Genomic DNA, 19,524 nt, shown 5'->3' on the forward strand with positions numbered 1-19,524 from the left:
AGAGGGTGCACGCATTACAATCCCTCTGTTACTGGATACCTGGATCCGGTGATCCCCTACAACCAATCAGAGTGAGGTATTTGGTATATCAGTCCGCCTCCCCTGCATGGGGGTGCCTGATCTTCATTAGCCTTCCGCTTTTGTCTCTGGCTCCTCTGTTCTCAGTGTCTGGCTTCTTCCTGCCTTTCACTGCGTCCTGCGCTATTCTGTGTCCGTGCTCCTTTCTGTCTCAGCGTGGCATTTCCTACCGTTCATTTTTCTTTTAATCCGCTCTCTCTCTCTGCAGATCCGTCGTCATCCCAGCCTCTCCGTACTCCAGTACTGTTCTGTGTGTACTTCCCATAGCTGTTGTCTTCTAGGTTCTTGTATTTCTGTCCCTGGTCCCTCTAGGTTTTTGTCTCTTTTCCTTCCTCCCTCCTTCTGAGCCGTCCCTCTCGGTATTAGCTGCTGTGGTCTGGTGACCTCTGGGCCTGCTCCTGACGGTCCCTGTATAAGGGTCGGCCTCACTAGGTCAGCTCGCCCAGGGGTAGGTCTTTTCCACACTCCAGAGGGTCCACTCTAGCTCCACCTCCTTGGAAGCGTCACACCCCTGATGCTGGTGGGCTTAGCTCATCTTCCATTTTAAGGGTGACAGGTTCCCTTTAAGCAGAGGATGTACCTCAGAATCATTTTCTCCAAAGGACCCATGGAAACTAGTCCAGGTGATTCTTATGTATCTCATACCCATTGAGAGGCCTGCCATGCATGATGGCTACCATGATTGACAATGCTCATATCTCTGCAGAATATGTTGAATACTTCCCGATCACCAACTATTATGATGCCACAACTAAGGCCTTAAGTTGATTACTCGATACCGCCTCCGAACATTAATAAGCTCCTCCGGGGCCGTACTATACTGCTCTGCAGCTCCTATTTCCCATACAATTTCAGATGCCATATTGGAGCTATTGTCGCCTTATATGATGCTGTCCTATCATCACCTACTGTATTCTCACCCATCCCTTGTAGATTGTGAGCCTTCGCGGGCAGGGTCCTCTCTCCTCCTGTACCAGTTATGACTTGTATTGTTCAAGATTATTGTACCTGTTTTTATTATGTATACCCCTCCTCACATGTAAAGCGCCATGGAATAAATGGCGCTATAATAATAAATAATAATAATAATGCTGTGCACTCTGCACTTAATACACATAGTAAAAACCATACATGACATCTCAGGATAAAACAGAGTATGACATTAATATAGTGACGGATAGAAATAAAATAAGATAAAAAATGTACGGAAACAGCAGATAAGCGGCAGCATGGGCCTGACAGGAGCTGTTTATTATCCCTACATCACATGGCAATTTGTGCCTAGCAGTGCAATTAGGAAGAAGCAGAATGGAGCAAATGAGCTGACCCGACAGCAGCAAGCAGATGGTACAGAGACTTGTCTCGCCATACTGTACCTTGCAGAGTGGATTCATTAACTGATATGTAAAAAGTCTTGTTTTTGAACTCTGGGGCATTATCATTGATGTCCAGGATCTTCAGATGAATCCCGAGTCTTGTACCCACTTTCATGGAAGTTTTGTTGATTGCATTGAATTTCCACTGCAAAGAAACAAAAAGGATTACTAAAGTTGCAGAGAACTTCAGCAGTTGGTGCTAATAAAGCAAAACGCGGCAATGGTGAGAGATAACAAAGCAGCTGCCGAGCATATGGTCCGCAGAAAGTTCTGGCCAATTATCTATAGGAAAGGTGATTGTTTTTAATTGGGGTGTTAAAATGATTTAAATCAACACCTAATTTGCTACGTGAAAATAAAGATAGATAGATAGATAGATAATAGATAGATAAATAGATAGCTACGTGTAGATAGATAGATAAATAGATAGATAGATAATAGATAGATAAATAGATAGCTACGTGTAGATAGATAGATAAATAGATAGATACATGTAAGACGTGATTTAGACAACAGCATTTTTCATGTATGCAAAAAAAAAATGGTATGGGTGTGATATGTGTGCTTGGTCAGTGTGTCATTGATATTTAGTAAGTATCTTGTGGAGACACGAGGGTCAGTGGGTGCTCTCATCCGCTGGCCCAGCTGTCTTTAGAGAGATCGCATGGACCAGGGCTTATCCTACTGAATGCTCGCACTCCTTTCCTGTGGGCAGAATACTACTCAGACAACACAGAGTGAGGGTAAAATAGTGTGGCAATACTTTATTGAACCACCAACAGACAATACCACATAGTACAGTCCCAGTAAATGCACAAGATGGTGCAAATAACAGAGTCTCATTCTTCCACTGACTCGCCTGGATTAGAGCAGTGTCAGGGGTTTACCACAACAGAGAGGAGCAAGAAGACTGCAGTGTCTGATTTCTCCTACTCTTGCAATAATTAGAAGCTCTTCAACCTCATATTAAATGGTGTAAGTTTCTTTTATCAGTGCAGGGGTTAATCTGCTTAGTTGAGAGCTCCTGGAGAGCTTTCCTGCCATAAGGCTCTCATCTGTGCACTGTTAGCCACTCCCATCTCCTATACAAACTGTGTCCTGGCTAGCTCTCATTTTCAGAGTAGCTTTTGCTGCATGGCTGGAGATTGTTGGTGCTTGGTTTTGAGTGTGTGATAATTCCCTTTCTTCTCCTACTTTGATTTAACCCCATCCTCCACTCCATGATGTTTACCTCTATTGATTATGTAAATATATTTGTATGATTGGTATTTTCCTTTATCACTGTTCGTATTACCTTGTTAGTCTGGTTGGTGTATTACGGTACACTACTACTCCTCTCTTCCCTGGGTGGAAGAAGAGTACAGATTGAGCATGGATTCAGGAGCTAAGGCAAGGTACGTGGCCCTAGCGTCTTCACCATCAGAAGTAATCCGGGAAACAGGGCAAGCTAAGGCATCCCTATCATTAGCAAAAGGGAAGGAGCCTCTGGTCCTGGGACACCCAACAATGTCGTGACAAGCAGCTGCGACTTCAAGGCTTCCAGTGCCAAATACCCCAGCAAGTGGCACCCCGCTTTTTGGGCACCCACAGAGAGGGGGTAGCGGCAAGGTTAGGAAGCTGACAGTCCATTGAGATACATGTCCAGGTGACCTGATTATCCCAACCTGGCTTCTTCATATGTCTCCATGGGGCCAGGGGACCTGATTGTCCCACCCTGGCTTCTTCAAACATCTCCATGGGTTCACTGATGGTCAATTGAGGATTTCTGTATTCCTAGAGCTGGGGCTGTGGTCCCCTAAGCTGGTGTCCTTTAGAGTGTCTCAAATCTGTATTCCCCCAGATGAAGCCTAGGTAAATTAGATACTCTCATGTAGAGTCTCTCTGGGAACAGAGGCAGATCCCTTTTACAGTTCACAATTGTCCTTCAGGCCATCATACACAGGCCAGGGAGAAGGTGGAATGAGGTTATCTTTCATTGTTCGAGTATTCAATCTCCATAGTTTGTCCTTCACTGTTTGCAGGTAAACAAGCTGCATGTACTAATACAATGGGTAATCATCATATTAGCAACATTGATTGTTCAATTACCCTGCGTCCCTGTCTTCCAAGGATAGCAGCACAATAAGTTGCAACAACTATCAATTCAAGAGTCAACGTTTAGGCTCATCTGAACAATGGTCTATTTCTCTTGACACACCGAAGAATAATATGTCTTCAGCTCAATAATACTGTTCTGCCAATACCAACGGAACAACTTCTCCAGCTCCTTCTCCCGCTTGAGGCACCAGGTCCCAATGCGACAAACAACTCCTAGGTTCAGGCTGTTTGGGACTGGGTACTTGATTCCAGGCTTCCACTTGATCCTTGATTTGGCAGGTAGCCAATTCTTTTCGGTCAAGCTTATCGTCCTCCTCGACGTTCCGGGTATCCTAAAGGACCAATTCCTGTATCAAATCCGACAGAGTGTCGGTGGCCCTGTTTTCAATCAGTCGAAGCTGGCACAACTCCTGAGTCCCTTCTCACGGCTAAGCTGGTGGGGTTGGACATCCAAAACCTGCAGTGTATGCCTCACCTATGGTTTACTGGGACTATCTGCTTTCCTGGTTGTGGGGCTCTTGAACGCACATGAGGGGTCTCGTATGGTCATTTGAAACATCGGATAAAATATACACTGGCTACTCACCAGTGTGAGGGAACCCTTTTGGTCAGTGTGTCTTCAGTGTTTCGTTTAGTGTGACAACACTGTTTTCACATAAGGATAAATAAATGACAAAGCTTCTCCTATCTTTTGCATTGTTAAAAACGAACAGCACGCAGATCAGATATCTTATGGATGCCATACATTTGATTGTACGTTTTTCAGTGACCCATAGACTAGTATTGGCACTTTTCTTATAAGCTGCCGGAATAAATGGCCCTGTGAACAGCCCCATAGGCTATGTTCACACATTGAGTTTTTGCTGCCTTTTTTATGTAAAGATTAAGCTGCGTTTAAACTACTTTCAAAAAGCAGGTTTTGCTGTCTTTTTTGCTTAGTTTTTGCTGTGTTTTTATTGCTGTGTTTTTGTAGGAAGATGGACCGGACCGGTGATGCCTCTCTCGTGTCGGTTCTGGAACTATCGGGGCTGTCACCATTGTTGCTGGTAGGAAAGCTTTCTGACCCAGACAGACCTTTGCACTCAACTGTAGGGGGCATGTCAGGGACAAAAGGGACGGTGGGCAGGAAAGCGGGACAATTGGCGGGAAGACAGAGAGCACAGCAGGAGAAGGTTGACTCACTCTCCATGGGGCCACGCGATAAATCAGGCCTGCGCTGCAGCTCCTTAGCCCTTGCACACACCGATTGTGAGGGACATATATTTGTGTGCCCACTCACCCCTGCGACTGAGAGCCCAACCCGCATCATTCCGCTGACTGACGCGACTGTGCGGGCTGAATCTGATCAGGCTAATCATCTAGAGCCAGGTAGCTTCATCCCCATCACCGCCACTGGACTGAGACATCTTCCGGCGGTGTCAGAGATTGCTTCACATCACGTACGTTGTTCCAGTAAGGGAGGACGCCATGACAGGGTTAAGTGATAATACATGAGAAAGCATTGGGTAGAAGGAATTTTGGGTGGGGAAGGGTTAATAAGTTTGAATCTGGGGAATGATGTATGGCTGGGGGGGGGAATAGGGAGAGGAGGCGGAGTAAGGGCGGGCAGTATAAGGGGCAACGGCCATCTCAGTGGGGCAACCATTTTAGGTTCCCCACCGTACTAGAAACAAGCTCAGAGCTATTTTTTAGTTATGGAGATTGAGGCGATTCTGCAGCAATTGAGAGCTGCTGCGGGAACCAGGGGTGCGGGATGGCTGCAGGCATCCATTCAGGGCCTGCTGCCTGACGGGGGAGCCGTGCAACCCCAAGGATTAAGTGCAGGGCGACGGACTCGGAGGTCCAGGCCTCCGGAGCGCCTCAGCCCTGAGGCTACCCCCAGGGCACGGCGCCGTATTAGGAGCCCCTCTAGGGAGGAATGCGCAAAACCGGCGGGGCCTGCAACAGGGGGAGGTGTCGGCCTCCCCTGCAGCGATGGCGTCTGGAGGAAGTGTGGATCCAGGAGCAGGAGCGGCCGCTGCCCAACCAGGAACGGGCTCGGCTCGGCGGGGCAGAGAGGTACTGCGGTGCACACGAGGGCCTGCTAGTCAGGTGCCTTCAGCGCAGGGGGATAGCCGGCAACGCGAGCACTCACCGGCAGCAGCAGGAACCAGGGATCCAGGGTCAGGTACGGCTGGGGCCCCTTCGGTTCGGTCCCAGGCTCGGCATTCCTCCAGCAGCAGTGAGGAGTCGGCGGGGCAAGCACCAGCACGCAGGGTGGCTGATGAGTGGCAGTGGGGAAACTCCTCCCGCTCACTGGCTGCTGCTGCTACAGAGAACAGAGCTCGAGGTCCCTGTGCTGCAGCTGGGAGGGAGAGGGGGGGCCAAGCTGAACGCAGGCCTGGTGGGGATCGCTGTGAAGAAGGAGAGAGGGAATCTCCGGCCACTGGGGAGGGGGAGAGGAGGGGGGAGCATGAATTAGGCCATTCATCTAGAAGAAGAAGAGCATCAGCCGGATTTGAACCAGGATATGTAGGACTCATGGACACTGGGGAGGCAGCGGTCGAGTCGGGCCGGCTGCACACTATGTCAACATCCATGGGACAGCATGAAGATGGAAGAAGCACGCGCCCAGAGAGATCGCGTCAGGACGCTGGACTGGGGGCTGCTGGGAACACAGCACCCAGGCAGCCAGGTGAGCGAGATGTCACTTCCTTTTACTTGCCTGTACTAGCCTCAAATGTGAACGCGGGGGGGAGGATTTATCTGTTGGGGGGGCTAGTGGCGGCTCTGGTGTTTTATTACAAAGTCTTAAAGATTTAGTGCGTTTATGGGAGGCGGGGAGTACACAGGGCACGTTATCTCCTTCGGCGGCTTGGTTAGGTAATAGAAGGGGTATGGGGGATGGAGGAAGGGGTCTAGAGTCACGCCCTGTGGTCCAGAGCGAGGCAATGGGGGTTACTGCGGCGGCTGGGGATGTGGCGGCTTCGGGCAACGCGATAACGGGTCAGGTATCCACGGCAGTTGATAACGGGGGAAAAGATAGGGGATGCTGCGAAAGGTGAAGTGTATGTCTGTTTTGAGGGGCCACTGGGAACACATTTAAAGCAGGAAGCAAGGGATAGGATTTCGAAGGGGGAATACGTGGAAATATTCTCGCTTCTCCCACTCGAACGTTTTAATTTAGATAGGGTCAGACGGGATGAGTCTAAAAAGGAAGACGAGGAAAAGAGACGTTTTCGTTTGATACCCCGCACATTCAATAATTGGTTACAGGCTTTCGCTATATTGGCTACCGTGATTGGGGAAAAAGCGCCAGAAAATTGTTCGCCCCTATTCTGCTATATGGATATCATAGGGGAGGCATATAGAGTATACGGGGGACAAGGATGGCTGAGATATGATGAGCAATTCCGCCAGAGGAAAGCAGTTCGTCCGAACATTAGGTGGGATCATAAAGACATAGCTCTTTGGATGAGAGTGACGGCCCCTGGTAAAGGGGTCCGGGTTCACAATCGTTTCTTGGGGGCACCGGGGGTTCAGGGCAGTCAGGGCACTCGGTGGCAGCACAGAAAGGACTGTGCTTCTTATACAATGACGGCGCATGCAGGTTTGGTACCAAGTGCAAATTTAAACACGAGTGTTTCGCCTGCGGAGGTAATCACGGGGTGTCGAAGTGCTTCAAGGGAGGAAGACAGAAGGGATCTGAGGGTTTTGAAAAAAGGGGTGACACCAGTTCGGCTGGAAGAGATGGAGCACTTTCTAAATAAATACCTGGACAAAGAGGCTGCAAAATTGTTGCGTGATGGTTTTCGGGAGGGATTCAAGATCCCTTTTGTCGAGATGGAGGTGAGGTTATCAACCAAGAATTTGAAATCAGCCAGGGAATTCCCAGAAGTGGTCACTGAAAAATTACAAAAAGAAGTGGCCTTAGGTAGAATGGCTGGCCCGTTTGACACGGCCCCCATCGATAACCTGAGAGTGTCGCCATTGGGGCTTGTGCCAAAAAAGGAGCCTAACAAGTTCAGGTTGATTCATCACCTTTCATTTCCGAAGGGCTCTTCGGTTAACGATGGAATTGACCCCCAATTGTGTTCTGTGTTATATACTTCTTTTGATTCGGCAATGTCGTGGGTTAGGAAATGTGGACAAGGGGCCATGTTGGCAAAGACGGACATTGAGGCAGCGTTTAGACTGCTACCAGTTCACCCGGACAGTATGCATTTGCTTGGTTGTTTTTGGGACGGGGGATTTTTTGTGGATCGTTGTTTGCCGATGGGGTGTTCACTGTCATGCGCCTATTTCGAAGCATTTAGTACATTTCTAGAATGGGTAGTTAAGGACGTGACAGGACTCGGTTCTTGTGTTCATTATTTGGATGATTTCCTGTTTGTCGGGTCAGCTTTTTCTTCGGATTGTTCGGTTTTACTTCACTCGATGGAAGGGGTGGCTAAAAGATTTGGCGTTCCGTTGGCAGCGGAAAAAACTGTTGGGCCTGTTACATCTTTGAGTTTTCTGGGTATTGAAATCGACACGGTGGCAATGGAGTGTAGATTGTCAGAGGACAAATTGGTGAACATGAGATTGGAGGTGAAGAGTGTGGGTAGCTTGAAGAAGGTAACACTTCGCGAGGTCCAGTCGTTGCTTGGTAAACTGAACTTCGCATGTCGGATCATGCCAATGGGAAGAGTTTTTTGTCGTAGACTTTCATTGGCCACGGTTGGGATTAGAGCGCCGAATCATTTCATACGGCTTAGGAGGGACCTGAAGGATGATTTGAAAGTTTGGGAATTTTTTCTGGAATCATAAAATGGAAAGTCACTTTGGATTGCGCCGGTGGTGTCGGCGGAGTTTCTCGGCATCTTGGTCGGTTCGGCGGACGAATCAGGTTTTTCTTTGTTCTTTCGGAACGAATGGTTTGTGGCCGAGTGGCCAAAAACGTGGAAAGATAACGGTTTGGTAGCTGATCTTACACTCTGCGAAGTTTTTCCTATCGTGGTAGCTTTGACACTATGGGGAGGCAATGTTCGAGACAAGAAAATATGTTTTCGTTGCGGCTCAGTTGGGGCCATGGAGGCTATTAATTCGTTGTCATCATCAAAACACTCTCTTCTGCGAGTTTTGCAGCACCTGATTTGGGTTGGTTTGAATTTTAATTTGTGGGTCACGGCGGAGCTTGGGGTTTTGAAATATAACAACATTCTTGAAGCTCTTTCTTCTTCACAGTGGGATCGTGTTCGGGAGTTGGCACCTCAAGTGGAACCCACAGGGAAGGTTTGTTCAGAGGAGCTATGGAATCTTCCGCTGGGGCAGTGAGAGACTTGTTGGCCAGATCGCTGTCGGCTGGAGCTTGGTCGCACTATATGAGGGCCTGGGATTCTTGGGTACGGTGGAAATATCAGATGGGTGTGGATTTAGAGGACGAAAGCAAATTGATTTTATTTATCGGTCATATCTGGGAGACAGGATGGTCAGTGTCAAAAATCAATAATTCTTTATCAGGTTTGGCTTTTGGCTTTAAACTTAGGGGGTTGAAGGATTTGACAAAATCGTTTCTGGTCCGGCAGGTGGTAAAAGGCTGTCGTAAAGGTTGGAAGGTGTCAGACGGTAGGCGTCCGGTGTCATATGAAGTTTTACTAAATCTGGAAAATCAGTTGGAGGCAGTGTGTTCGGATATGGGGGAAGTAATTTTGTTTAGATTAGCATTTTCTTTAGCATTTTTCGGTGCTTTTCGTTTAGGTGAATTGGTTAGTCCTTCCAGGTATAAAAAAGGTGGTATACTGAGGCAGGATGTGGACATGTTTGGGGACAGGCTAGTGATATTTTTGCGTTCTTCCAAAACGGATACTTCAGGAAAAGGTTGTCGAGTGGTTCTTTTTGAGGTAAACGGCTCGCCAGTTTGCCCGGTAAAATGTTTGAGAGAATTCCTGTCTGGGCCAGGTTTGGGGGACTGCCCATTGTTAGTGCATAAGGATGGGTCATTCCTCTCCCGTTTTCAGTTTTTGACTGTATTTAGACGTTGTTTGGAAAAAGGGGGCATTCCAGCGAAAAATTTTAGTGGACATTCATTCCGGATTGGGGCGGCAACGGAGGCTGCCAGGAGGGGTTTGGGAGATGAAATGGTTCAGAGGATCGGTCGTTGGGAATCAGTAAGATTTCGTTCTTACATTCGCCCTTCTTTGTTGTGACGGATTGATCTAATTGACCACGGTTTTCCTTTTTCAGTTATACAGTGTTGATGTTTCTTTTCTATTTTCAGAGCCGAGGCAATTACTTATTTGGATCATGGGTCATTCATTTGTCTATTGGGCGGCAGTGAGGGCCGACGTGCATCCGGACGGGAGACAACTGGGAGTGACCCGATCGCTTGGAACCCTGAGGTGGATCGGAAAAAGGGGTATGATGTGGAAGCAATTGCTGTCAGAATTCCACAGATTTGTTCGATTGGATCGGGTACCAGACTTGTTGGTGGTTCATTTGGGGGGCAATGACTTGGGCAAACGTCCCTGTAGGGAACTAATCAGGGATATCAAGTTTGACATGTTACGGCTTTGGTCTATGTTTCCACGTTTGTTGGTGGTTTGGTCAGACATTGTGCCCAGGAAGGTTTGGCGCGGGGCAAGATCTGTTCATGGTGTGAACAAGGCGAGGATTAAGTTAAACAGAGCGATTTCACGTTTTATGGTGAGAAATGGGGCACTTGTGGTTCGGCATAAGGATCTAGAGTCTGGGCAAGGGGAATACTGGAGGAAAGATGGGGTCCATTTAAATGCGATAGGTCTAGATCTGTGGTGTCTGGCGATTCAAGAGGGCATTGAGAAAGGTATTTTGGTATGGCGTGACATAAATGTTTAAGGGATCAGAACATTTATGCTGGTGGCGTGGGGGGGAGGTCCTCGAGTTTGGTGGTGATGGAAATGGTGGATCGGAGGGGGGGGGGGATCTCAAAGGTCCTGGACTCCCCCGTGGGTGAACAAATTTGGAATGGAACAAAAGATCACATGGAGGTGATAATTAGGATACATGGGTAATTTTGGAGGAAATTGGCCGGGTGAGTCTATGGGCGTCTCTGAGCTGGAGCGTAGCGGCTAGAGGCAAGACGCGACCTGGAGGCCAAGTTTTTACGGTTATGGAGGACAAGTTTTATGGTCTGGAGGCCAAGTTTATTACATTTTGGGGCTTCGAGGACCGCCCTCCCCGTGGTTAATGTTTAATAAATAAACTGTTTGTTATTATGTGTTAATAAAACGGCTGCTGTGGCCAACTTATCCAAATAACCATTGTGGTCAGTTTTTATTTCAGATAAAGTGATCGGGCCGTTAGGTTGAAGGGGTAAATGAGGAGTAAAAAAGGTGGGTAGAGAAACTCATGGGGATTCACGTATACCCAATTGTCAAGTAAGGCCGTACTGGGCCGCAGGCCTTCAAAGGGAGGACGCCGTGACAGGGTTAAGTGATAATACATGAGAAAGCATTGGGTAGAAGGAATTTTGGGTGGGGAAGGGTTAATAAGTTTGAATCTGGGGAATGATGTATGGCTGGGGGGGGGAATAGGGAGAGGAGGCGGAGTAAGGGCGGGCAGTATAAGGGGCAACGGCCATCTCAGTGGGGCAACCATTTTAGGTTCCCCACCGTACTAGAAACAAGCTCCCACCCACCCTCCCTCTATTTTGTTGGTTGCTTTGGGAACGTCCATAGGTGACGTCAAGGTCATTAAAAAAAAAGGGGTTATTATTATTGTATTGCTTGAATTATTGCAGTATGTTTTCTGTTGTTTTTGTCGCGGCAGCAAGGCGTGGGGGGGAGGTCCTCGAGGTTGGTGGTGATGGAAATGGTGGATCGGAGGGGAGGGGATCTCAAAGGTCCTGGACTCCCCCGTGGGTGAACAAATTTGGAATGGAACAAAAGATCACATGGAGGTGATAATTAGGATACATGGGTAATTTTGGAGGAAATTGGCCGGGTGAGTCTATAGGCGTCTCTGAGCTGGAGCGTAGCGGCTAGAGGCAAGACGCGACCTGGAGGCCAAGTTTTTACGGTTATGGAGGACAAGTTTTATGGTCTGGAGGCCAAGTTTATTACATTTTGGGGCTTCGAGGACCGCCCTCCCCGTGGTTAATGTTTAATAAATAAACTGTTTGTTATTATGTGTTAATAAAACGGCTGCTGTGGCCAGCTTATCCAAATAACCATTGTGGTCAGTTTTTATTTCAGATAAAGTGGTCGGGCCGTTGGGTTGAAGGGGTAAATGAGTAAAAAAAGATGGGTAGAGAAACTCATGGGGATTCACGTATACCCAATTGTCAAGTAACCCAGGACTTTGGAGAGCCAGGATACGCCGCTTCCGTCCGGAGACAGTGCATCAACTTCCTTCAGGAACAGGCCAGAGACTTCACGCGTCACTTATGGGATTTCAAGCTTCCACAGCCCAGAAACCACCAGACTGATAAGTTTACCTGTTTCATAACCATTTGATCTTACCCCAGTTTTAATCCCCTCTTAAATTTTTCTCTCCCTGCATGGAGTATCCCCTGTAATAAACCCTTTAACTGATCTGCCTCCTGCTCGTCACTGCATCCCACGTTCCTGCTATTCTACATTTTTGTCAGGGTACATTTGTCTCTAGCATTCTGATAAAGTTTAGTGCATAAAAAAACCATCTGATTCAACTTCATCAGGTTTTGGCACCAAAAATGCAGTGTGGCACCCCTAGGGGTATTTGCCACAAAAATAGTTACTGACAGTAAGTACAAATACTAAAATAGCAAGACTGCACTACCACCTCCGGCCAGAAGGGGGAGCTCCAGAGACTCCCCTTGATCCATTCTGGTCTGAGAGAAGAAATGGCAGTTGGGCCAAGGAGCTGATAGTGAGAGGTCATACAGTTGAATCTCTAACAGCCCTGTGACTGTTTCCAGGCCTAAATCACCGGCCTGAGGAGAAGAGGGATAGAGAAAAAGGACATTGTGAGAACCGGGTAGCATTAATCACTACCCAGAACAGGCGCAAAGACGGATACCGGATCCGTGGCTGTATTCATTATATATAATACAGCAACCGGAAAAACGTGAGGTGATATCAGCTTCACTAGGGTCGGATGCAGCAACAGACACAGAGTTCAGCGGTACTCCCAGAGGGGGTAAACCGATAAAAGGACTCGGGTTGCCCGTCGAACCAGGACCCGGAGGGGACAGATTGGGCCGGCAGCCAGTTCACATACAGCAGCAGGGCCACACAGAAATTGCGCACAATAAGAGGCGAAGACCCCGGCAGGGTCAAAGTAACTCAGAGTTCCCATACAGACTCCGGTGACAGGACTGGTTGTAAATCCTTTTATGTTAAAGTAAACTGGTTAAACGTTTCAGTGCCTCAGTCTTTCATTTGGACAATAGCCATCTATCCAGGATCGAGATCGTCACCGCTGGGAGAACCTGCTGCTGATCAAGTAAGTGCCTGTCCCCTCATGATACCCCTTACACTGTGCATTGCCTGAGGCCACAGCACCGGGTCAAGCCACCCGTGACATCCCCCTCAAGAGACAGACTCCATTGGTCCGGTGCTGGGTATCCCGGTCTCTTGGGCGTCACAATTGGCGTCACGAACAGGATCTAGCCAGCCCGTATACCGGGTATTGTGTGCCGTGATTGGAGCCCAAAACTGTGAAAACTGGGATGAAAAATCTTGAAAATTGACTTTATTAAAGAAAAATCCATTCCCCATTGAAAACTATTGAAAGTGACTTTTCCCCATTGGTTATAATGGAGTAAAGATGGCCGCCATCCCCTGAGGTAATCACTTCATAACCGTTAGGCACGAGACTGTTAATTGAGCTACGCCATCACCTGAGCCCCAGTCTAACTGAAAAACTTCAGAATCCGCCATTACAGAGCGCGGTGGGTGGGAGCAGCAGGGGGCGTGTCATTGTGGGCGGCACCAAGCTGAGCGCTCTGACATCAGAGCAAGGGGAAAATCGATCCTGCTGCACAGCGGAACGAATCTACACTATCCCGACGGAAGCGGAGGACCGGAAGGGTCCGGATTAACTAAGGGGGCACAGTATGTCGCAGCACGGAGACGCCGCAGCACTCGGCAACGCTAATGCAGCTGAAAGACAGAGTGTCAATAGAGAGTCCGGCAGCGCAGCGGTGCAAGGAGTGGCGCCCATCATGCCGGTGCTGATGCCATATACCCCGGGTGGCCCATGGCTTCCAATGTATGAAGGTGAGCCTAATACCCTTGACGATTTCAGAGAAAAGATGCTGGCCCATTTTGACATGTTCCCTGTGGGTGAAGTTCAGCGTGTTAGTCTCCTGATGATGCAGTTAAGTGGCCATGCTAAGCGAGAAGTCACAGCATGGGCAGCTGATCTAAAAGGCACTGTTGAACGCATATTTGCTGGATTAAAAGCTACATTTGAAACCACGGCCAGCAGCAAAGCTAAAATACGATTCTTTAGTTGCAAACAAAAAGCTAATGAGGGCGTGAGAGACTTTGCCTTAAACCTGCAGGAAGCCCTTAAATCACTTACACTGGCTGAACCCATTTTTAACACCGGAGCGGATAAACTGCTAAGAGATCAATTTATTGAGGGACTCTACACCCCTTCTCACCGGGGGCATGTGAGCATGCTTGTTTTTAAGAACCCTGAATTGACATTTGCCCAATTAAAGGAGAGCGCTATACGTCTCCAGCTGGCAGAGGCACCTCGGGATCAGGATCCTGCGCAACCCATGGCAGAGGCACCTCAACAACAGGGAGTGCCAGTGACATCAGCTATGTCTGGGGCCATTGCTAAGCCCCTGGGGCCCAGTACTAATGAGGCTCTTCAACAAAAGCTTGACTCTTTAGCTGATGTTGTTGCTTCAATGGCTAAAACCATGCAGGAGATGAGAGGACACAAGATGGAGTTGGCAAACTGTAGAGAGGATGTTCCATGGATGAGACCCCGGAGATACCCGACATGGAGAGGACGACCCCGCGACCGCTACCAACCGGATGGACAGCCCATTTGCCGCCGTTGCCAGCAGCCGGGCCACTTTGCACGAGATTGTGATTTAAACGGGAATCCCCTGGGAATGCGGGCCGCTTCGCAGGAATGAACTTTCAAGGCCCAACACCCTGGCACGACAGGTACATCGGAGGACGACCCATTATCTCTATCGTGCTGGACGGAATTCCCCTCAACGCTTTGCTGGACACAGGTTCCCAGATTTCATCTATACCGTATATCCTTTATAAGAGGTACTGGGCTGATGCAGATATTGATAAAGGGCCCTCTGATGTTGAACTAGATATATGGGCCAGTAATGGTAAGTTGGTACCGAAACTAGGATTCAGGGAGATGACCATAAAGATTGGTAAAGTAGAACTGAAGAAACAGGGTATAATTGTTGTTGATGTTGACCGGCGGAACTGTGAACCAACTGTATTGATAGGAATGAATGTGTTAGAGAACTGCTTTTCCGAAGTCATTTCTGTCTTACAGCAAATTGCTGAAACTGCCCAATCCTGCCAGCAGAGAGTTCTCCGGAGGGAAATAAAAGTATTGATGTTAAGGCAACAGGTAGAAGTTGCAGGTGGAGAAATCGGCAGTGTGAGGGTAAGTGATCCAACGTCTATTGTAATCCCACCAAAAACAGAAATGCTGGTATGGTGTAGAGCAGCCATTGGTACTAAGGGACGAGATTATCAAGCCTTAATAGAACCAGTGTACACCGACAGCAGGCCCACTATACTCACAGCACGAGGGATAGTCGAGGTACACCGGGGACGAGTGCTGGTACGACTTTTGAACTGTGGAGAGGAAGAGGTCACTTTGCCAAGGTATGCTACAATGGCAAAGCTATATACTGTTGACAACAATGCCATCACAACCATTGAGCCCTTAGAACCAACCTGTCAGGTGGAAGGCAATGGCTCAGATGGAGAAATGGAGGATTGGTGCCAACAGCTACACGTGGGCATAAATTCAACAACTACCCATCAAAAACAAGGGGTGTATAGGCTAGTGACGGAATATGAACAAGTCTTCAGTAAACACCCATTGGACTTCGGACGGATAGAAGGGGTAGAACACACAATCCCCACAGGTGACCATCCCCCAATAAAAGAAAGATATAGACCCATACCGCCCGCTCACTATCAATGTGCAAAAGATATGCTGAGGGAAATGAAACAGGCCGGGGTAATAAGAGACAGCTGTAGCCCCTGGGCGGCCCCTCTAGTGATTGTCAAAAAAAAGGACGGAACCATGAGAATGTGCGTAGACTACCGGAAGATTAATAACATCACCCATAAAGACGCCTACCCCTTGCCTAGGATAGAAGAGTCCTTAACTGCTTTGAAATCTGCTAATTATTTTTCCACCTTAGACTTAACAAGCGGGTATTGGCAAGTCCCTGTGGCTGAGAGAGATAAGGAAAAGACGGCATTCACCACACCAATGGGTCTATGTGAATTTAATCGCATGCCGTTCGGACTCTGCAACGCATCCGGTACCTTCCAGCGGCTGATGGAATGCTGCCTCGGACACAAGAACTTCGAGACCGTCCTCCTGTACCTAGATGATGTGATCGTCTACTCAAAGACTTACGAACAACACTTAATAGACCTGGCAGAAGTGTTCGAAGCCTTATCCAGGTATGGCATGAAAGTCAAGCCATCCAAATGTCACCTTCTCAAGCCAAAGGTACAGTACCTGGGACACATCGTGAGTTCGGAGGGAGTAGCACCAGATCCCGAGAAAATAAGCGCCATAAGGGATTGGCCAAGACCTACCAGCGCAAAAGAAGTGAGACAATTCCTGGGATTGGTGGGTTACTATCGCAGATTTATAAAAGGATTTACCAAGTTGGCAGCACCCTTGCAAGACACCTTGGTAGGGCAGACGAAGAAACCTTCAAACCGAAACCCTCCTTTTCAGTGGAACGACGAAAGGGAAGACTCCTTTGAACAACTAAAGAAGGCACTAACCGGAGAAGAGGTTCTGGCATACCCAGATTACCATAAACCTTTCATCCTCTACACCGATGCCAGTAATGTGGGACTAGGAGCGGTGCTGTCACAAAAGCAAGAAGGTCGGGAGAAAGTCATCGCCTTTGCAAGTAGAAAGCTCCGGCCTACTGAAAGAAATTCAGAAAATTACAGCTCCTTCAAATTGGAACTACTGGCAGTAGTTTGGGCTGTGACGGAGCGTTTCAAACACTATCTGGCCGCTGCAGAATTTATTGTCTATACTGACAACAATCCGTTGACCCACCTGGACACAGCCAAATTAGGTGCGTTAGAACAGCGATGGATAGCCCGGTTATCTAATTACAACTTCATAATCAAGTATCGAGCAGGTCGCAAGAATGGAAATGCCGATGCCCTATCCCGGATGCCATACTTGAGAGATGTAGAAGAGGAAACGGGGGAGCTTGAAGAAATTGAACTACCAGCCTTCCATCGTCCCAAGGCAAAACATCATCAGTCAAGTACCTATCAGAAACAACAAGAGGTGAATTTTAATCCGTTAGCACACCATAGATGGGCTGACACCCAAGACAGCAATCCGGCTGTGAAGTTGGTGAAGGAACTGTTGACTGAGCAAAGTGCATATCCCTATGAGGATGCCCCAGAAGAGACGCATCAACTCTGGAAAGAGAGAGGCAAAATGTTCCTGTATCAAGGGAAGCTCTGTAGAAGATACACCAATCCGAAAACACATGAATTGGTTTGGCAGATTATTGTGCCTAAACAAGATGTGAAGATGGTCCTCGAAGCTTACCATAATGGTGCTGGTCACTTCGGTTGGAAAAAGTTAGAAGTACTTCTAAGAGAAAGATTTTATTGGGTCGAGATGAGAAAATCAATCGAACAGTGGTGCAGAAATTGTGGCCCGTGCAACCTCAGAAGAAACGATCAAAAGAACCAAAGAGCACCACTGCAGCCCATAATCACCAAACAACCACTTGAACTTGTAGCCATGGACCACGTGAAGTTGACACCAAGCCGGTCCGGCTATGTCTATGCCTTGACCATCGTGGACCATTATTCACGTTTCTTGGTAGTAGTACCCGTAAAAGATCTGACAGCAAAAACAGCAGCCAAAGCGTTCCAAACGTACTTTTGTAGACCCCATGGATATCCGGAACAGGTTCTCACCGACCAAGGTACAGCCTTTGAATCAGAGATCTTCAGAGAATTCTGTAATATGTATGGTTGCAAAAAGATCCGGACGACGGCCTATCATCCACAAACAAACGGCTTATGCGAGAAGATGAACCATATTGTAATAGACCTACTAAAGACTTTACCTGAGACAGAAAGGAATCAATGGCCAGAGAAATTGCCTGACTTGGTGGATCTGTATAATCATGTCCCGGTGAGCTCCACCAACTGCACCCCAGCTTACCTTATGCGTGCAAGACCCGGCCAATTACCAATCGATCTAGAAATGGGAATTCTGAAACCAGACGCAGAAGTTCAAGACTCCAATTGGGATATCATACGGCAAAAGCAGTATCGCCAAGTGCAAGAGAGTGTGGAAAGAAGCCTTCAGCAAACTAGAGAAAGACAAGAGCGAACTTTCAACCAGAATGCTCTAGCGACCCCATTAAGACCGGGTGACCAAGTGCTCAAGAGAAATCGTCGAACCAATAAACTGGACAATCAGTGGGAAGCCGTACCCTACACAGTTTTACCAACAAGAGTGGATAATCCTAAAATGTGTCTCATTAGCAAAAACGGAGGCTTAACATCTGTACTAGTGTCAAGAGACAATCTTAAATTATGTCCGGAAGCATAATAATAATAATAATAATAATAATAATCTTTATATAGCGCCAACATATTCCGCAGCGCTTTACAGTTTAACAGTTTCAAACACAAAAGTCATAAGTAACAACGTTAACAATACAATAATTAAAGCAAAATAAGACGACCCTGCTCGTGAGAGCTTACAATCTACAATGAGGTGGGGGAGATACAAAGTACAGGTGTGTATTTACAATGATGTATTTACAATCATGGTCCAGCCATCTTCAGGGGTTGGGGAATAGATGGGGATAGTGAATGGGCTACACACAAACACAACATAACTTTGATTAGTGAACGTGATAGGCCGCTCTGAACAAATGTGTTTTGATCGAGCGCCTAAAACTATGCAAATTATGGATGGTCCTAATATCTTGGGGTAGAGCATTCCAGAGGATTGGCGCAGCACTGAAGCATTGAAAGAGCCAGACGTTGTCCAGCCAGAACCAGAAGTTATTCAACCCATACAGGTTCAACCAGTAAAGGAAAAAGAAGAGGAAGTGTATCACACCTGTATAGGAGACTTTCCCAAAACCCTACTAACATACCATGGTGCAGTAGTGGTTCCCATGGTGGCCTTTTACCCAACACCGAACCCAATACCAGAAGTCCCAAGACAGGAAGAGGCTGACCCCGTACTACAGGAGGTTCCAGGCCAGGAAGAACAGATTCCTGGTCAGAGTAATCCCATTCACGGTGGACTTGCCAACTCCATAGTCGTGGAATTATCTTTAGCAGAGCGGGCAGATACTACATCCGCAGTAGACAGTAGTACACCACATGAAGAGACACCGCTATTACGTAGATCACAGCGTAGTACCCAGGGTCAATTACCGGCAAGGTATGCAGATTACCAACTATAAAGCTCATAATGTGAATTGTATATATGTTATGCCGTATATAGTTAAACAGAAAATGTAGTATAGTCATTGCTATCAGTCTGCAACGTTTAAGCCCAGTGCCTACAGAGACTTGTCTGTATGAACTTATTGCATATTCTTGAACTTTTTATCAGCCCAGAGGCACTAAATCAAAGCTCCGGAAAGACTGCTTTTTGAACTTTGCTTTTTGCTCTTTTTGAACTTTCTTTAGACTTTATATTGATAACTCCGTTGGAAAAATGGAACTAAATTCCTGGACACTAAGTACAGTGCCGTTCCTAATACCTTCAAGGATAGAACTGTATTAATGGACGCTAT

The 19,524-nt window shown here is 47.5% G+C and overlaps 1 protein-coding gene across 2 annotated transcripts in view; it reads right to left on the reverse strand.

Annotated features, from left to right (window-relative positions):
* Positions 1-19,524, reverse strand: part of LOC138664477 (cadherin-like protein 26) — a 170,260-nt gene that overhangs the window by 46,606 nt on the left and 104,130 nt on the right. For both annotated transcript variants that reach the window (XM_069751209.1, XM_069751208.1), the window contains exon 5: positions 1,455-1,599. In XM_069751209.1, the coding sequence (XP_069607310.1) occupies positions 1,455-1,599 (145 nt within the window). The remainder of the gene's footprint in view (positions 1-1,454; positions 1,600-19,524) is intronic.

The sequence above is a fragment of the Ranitomeya imitator genome, chromosome 2 (genome assembly GCF_032444005.1).
Source record: "Ranitomeya imitator isolate aRanImi1 chromosome 2, aRanImi1.pri, whole genome shotgun sequence".
Lineage (NCBI taxonomy): Eukaryota > Metazoa > Chordata > Amphibia > Anura > Dendrobatidae > Ranitomeya > Ranitomeya imitator.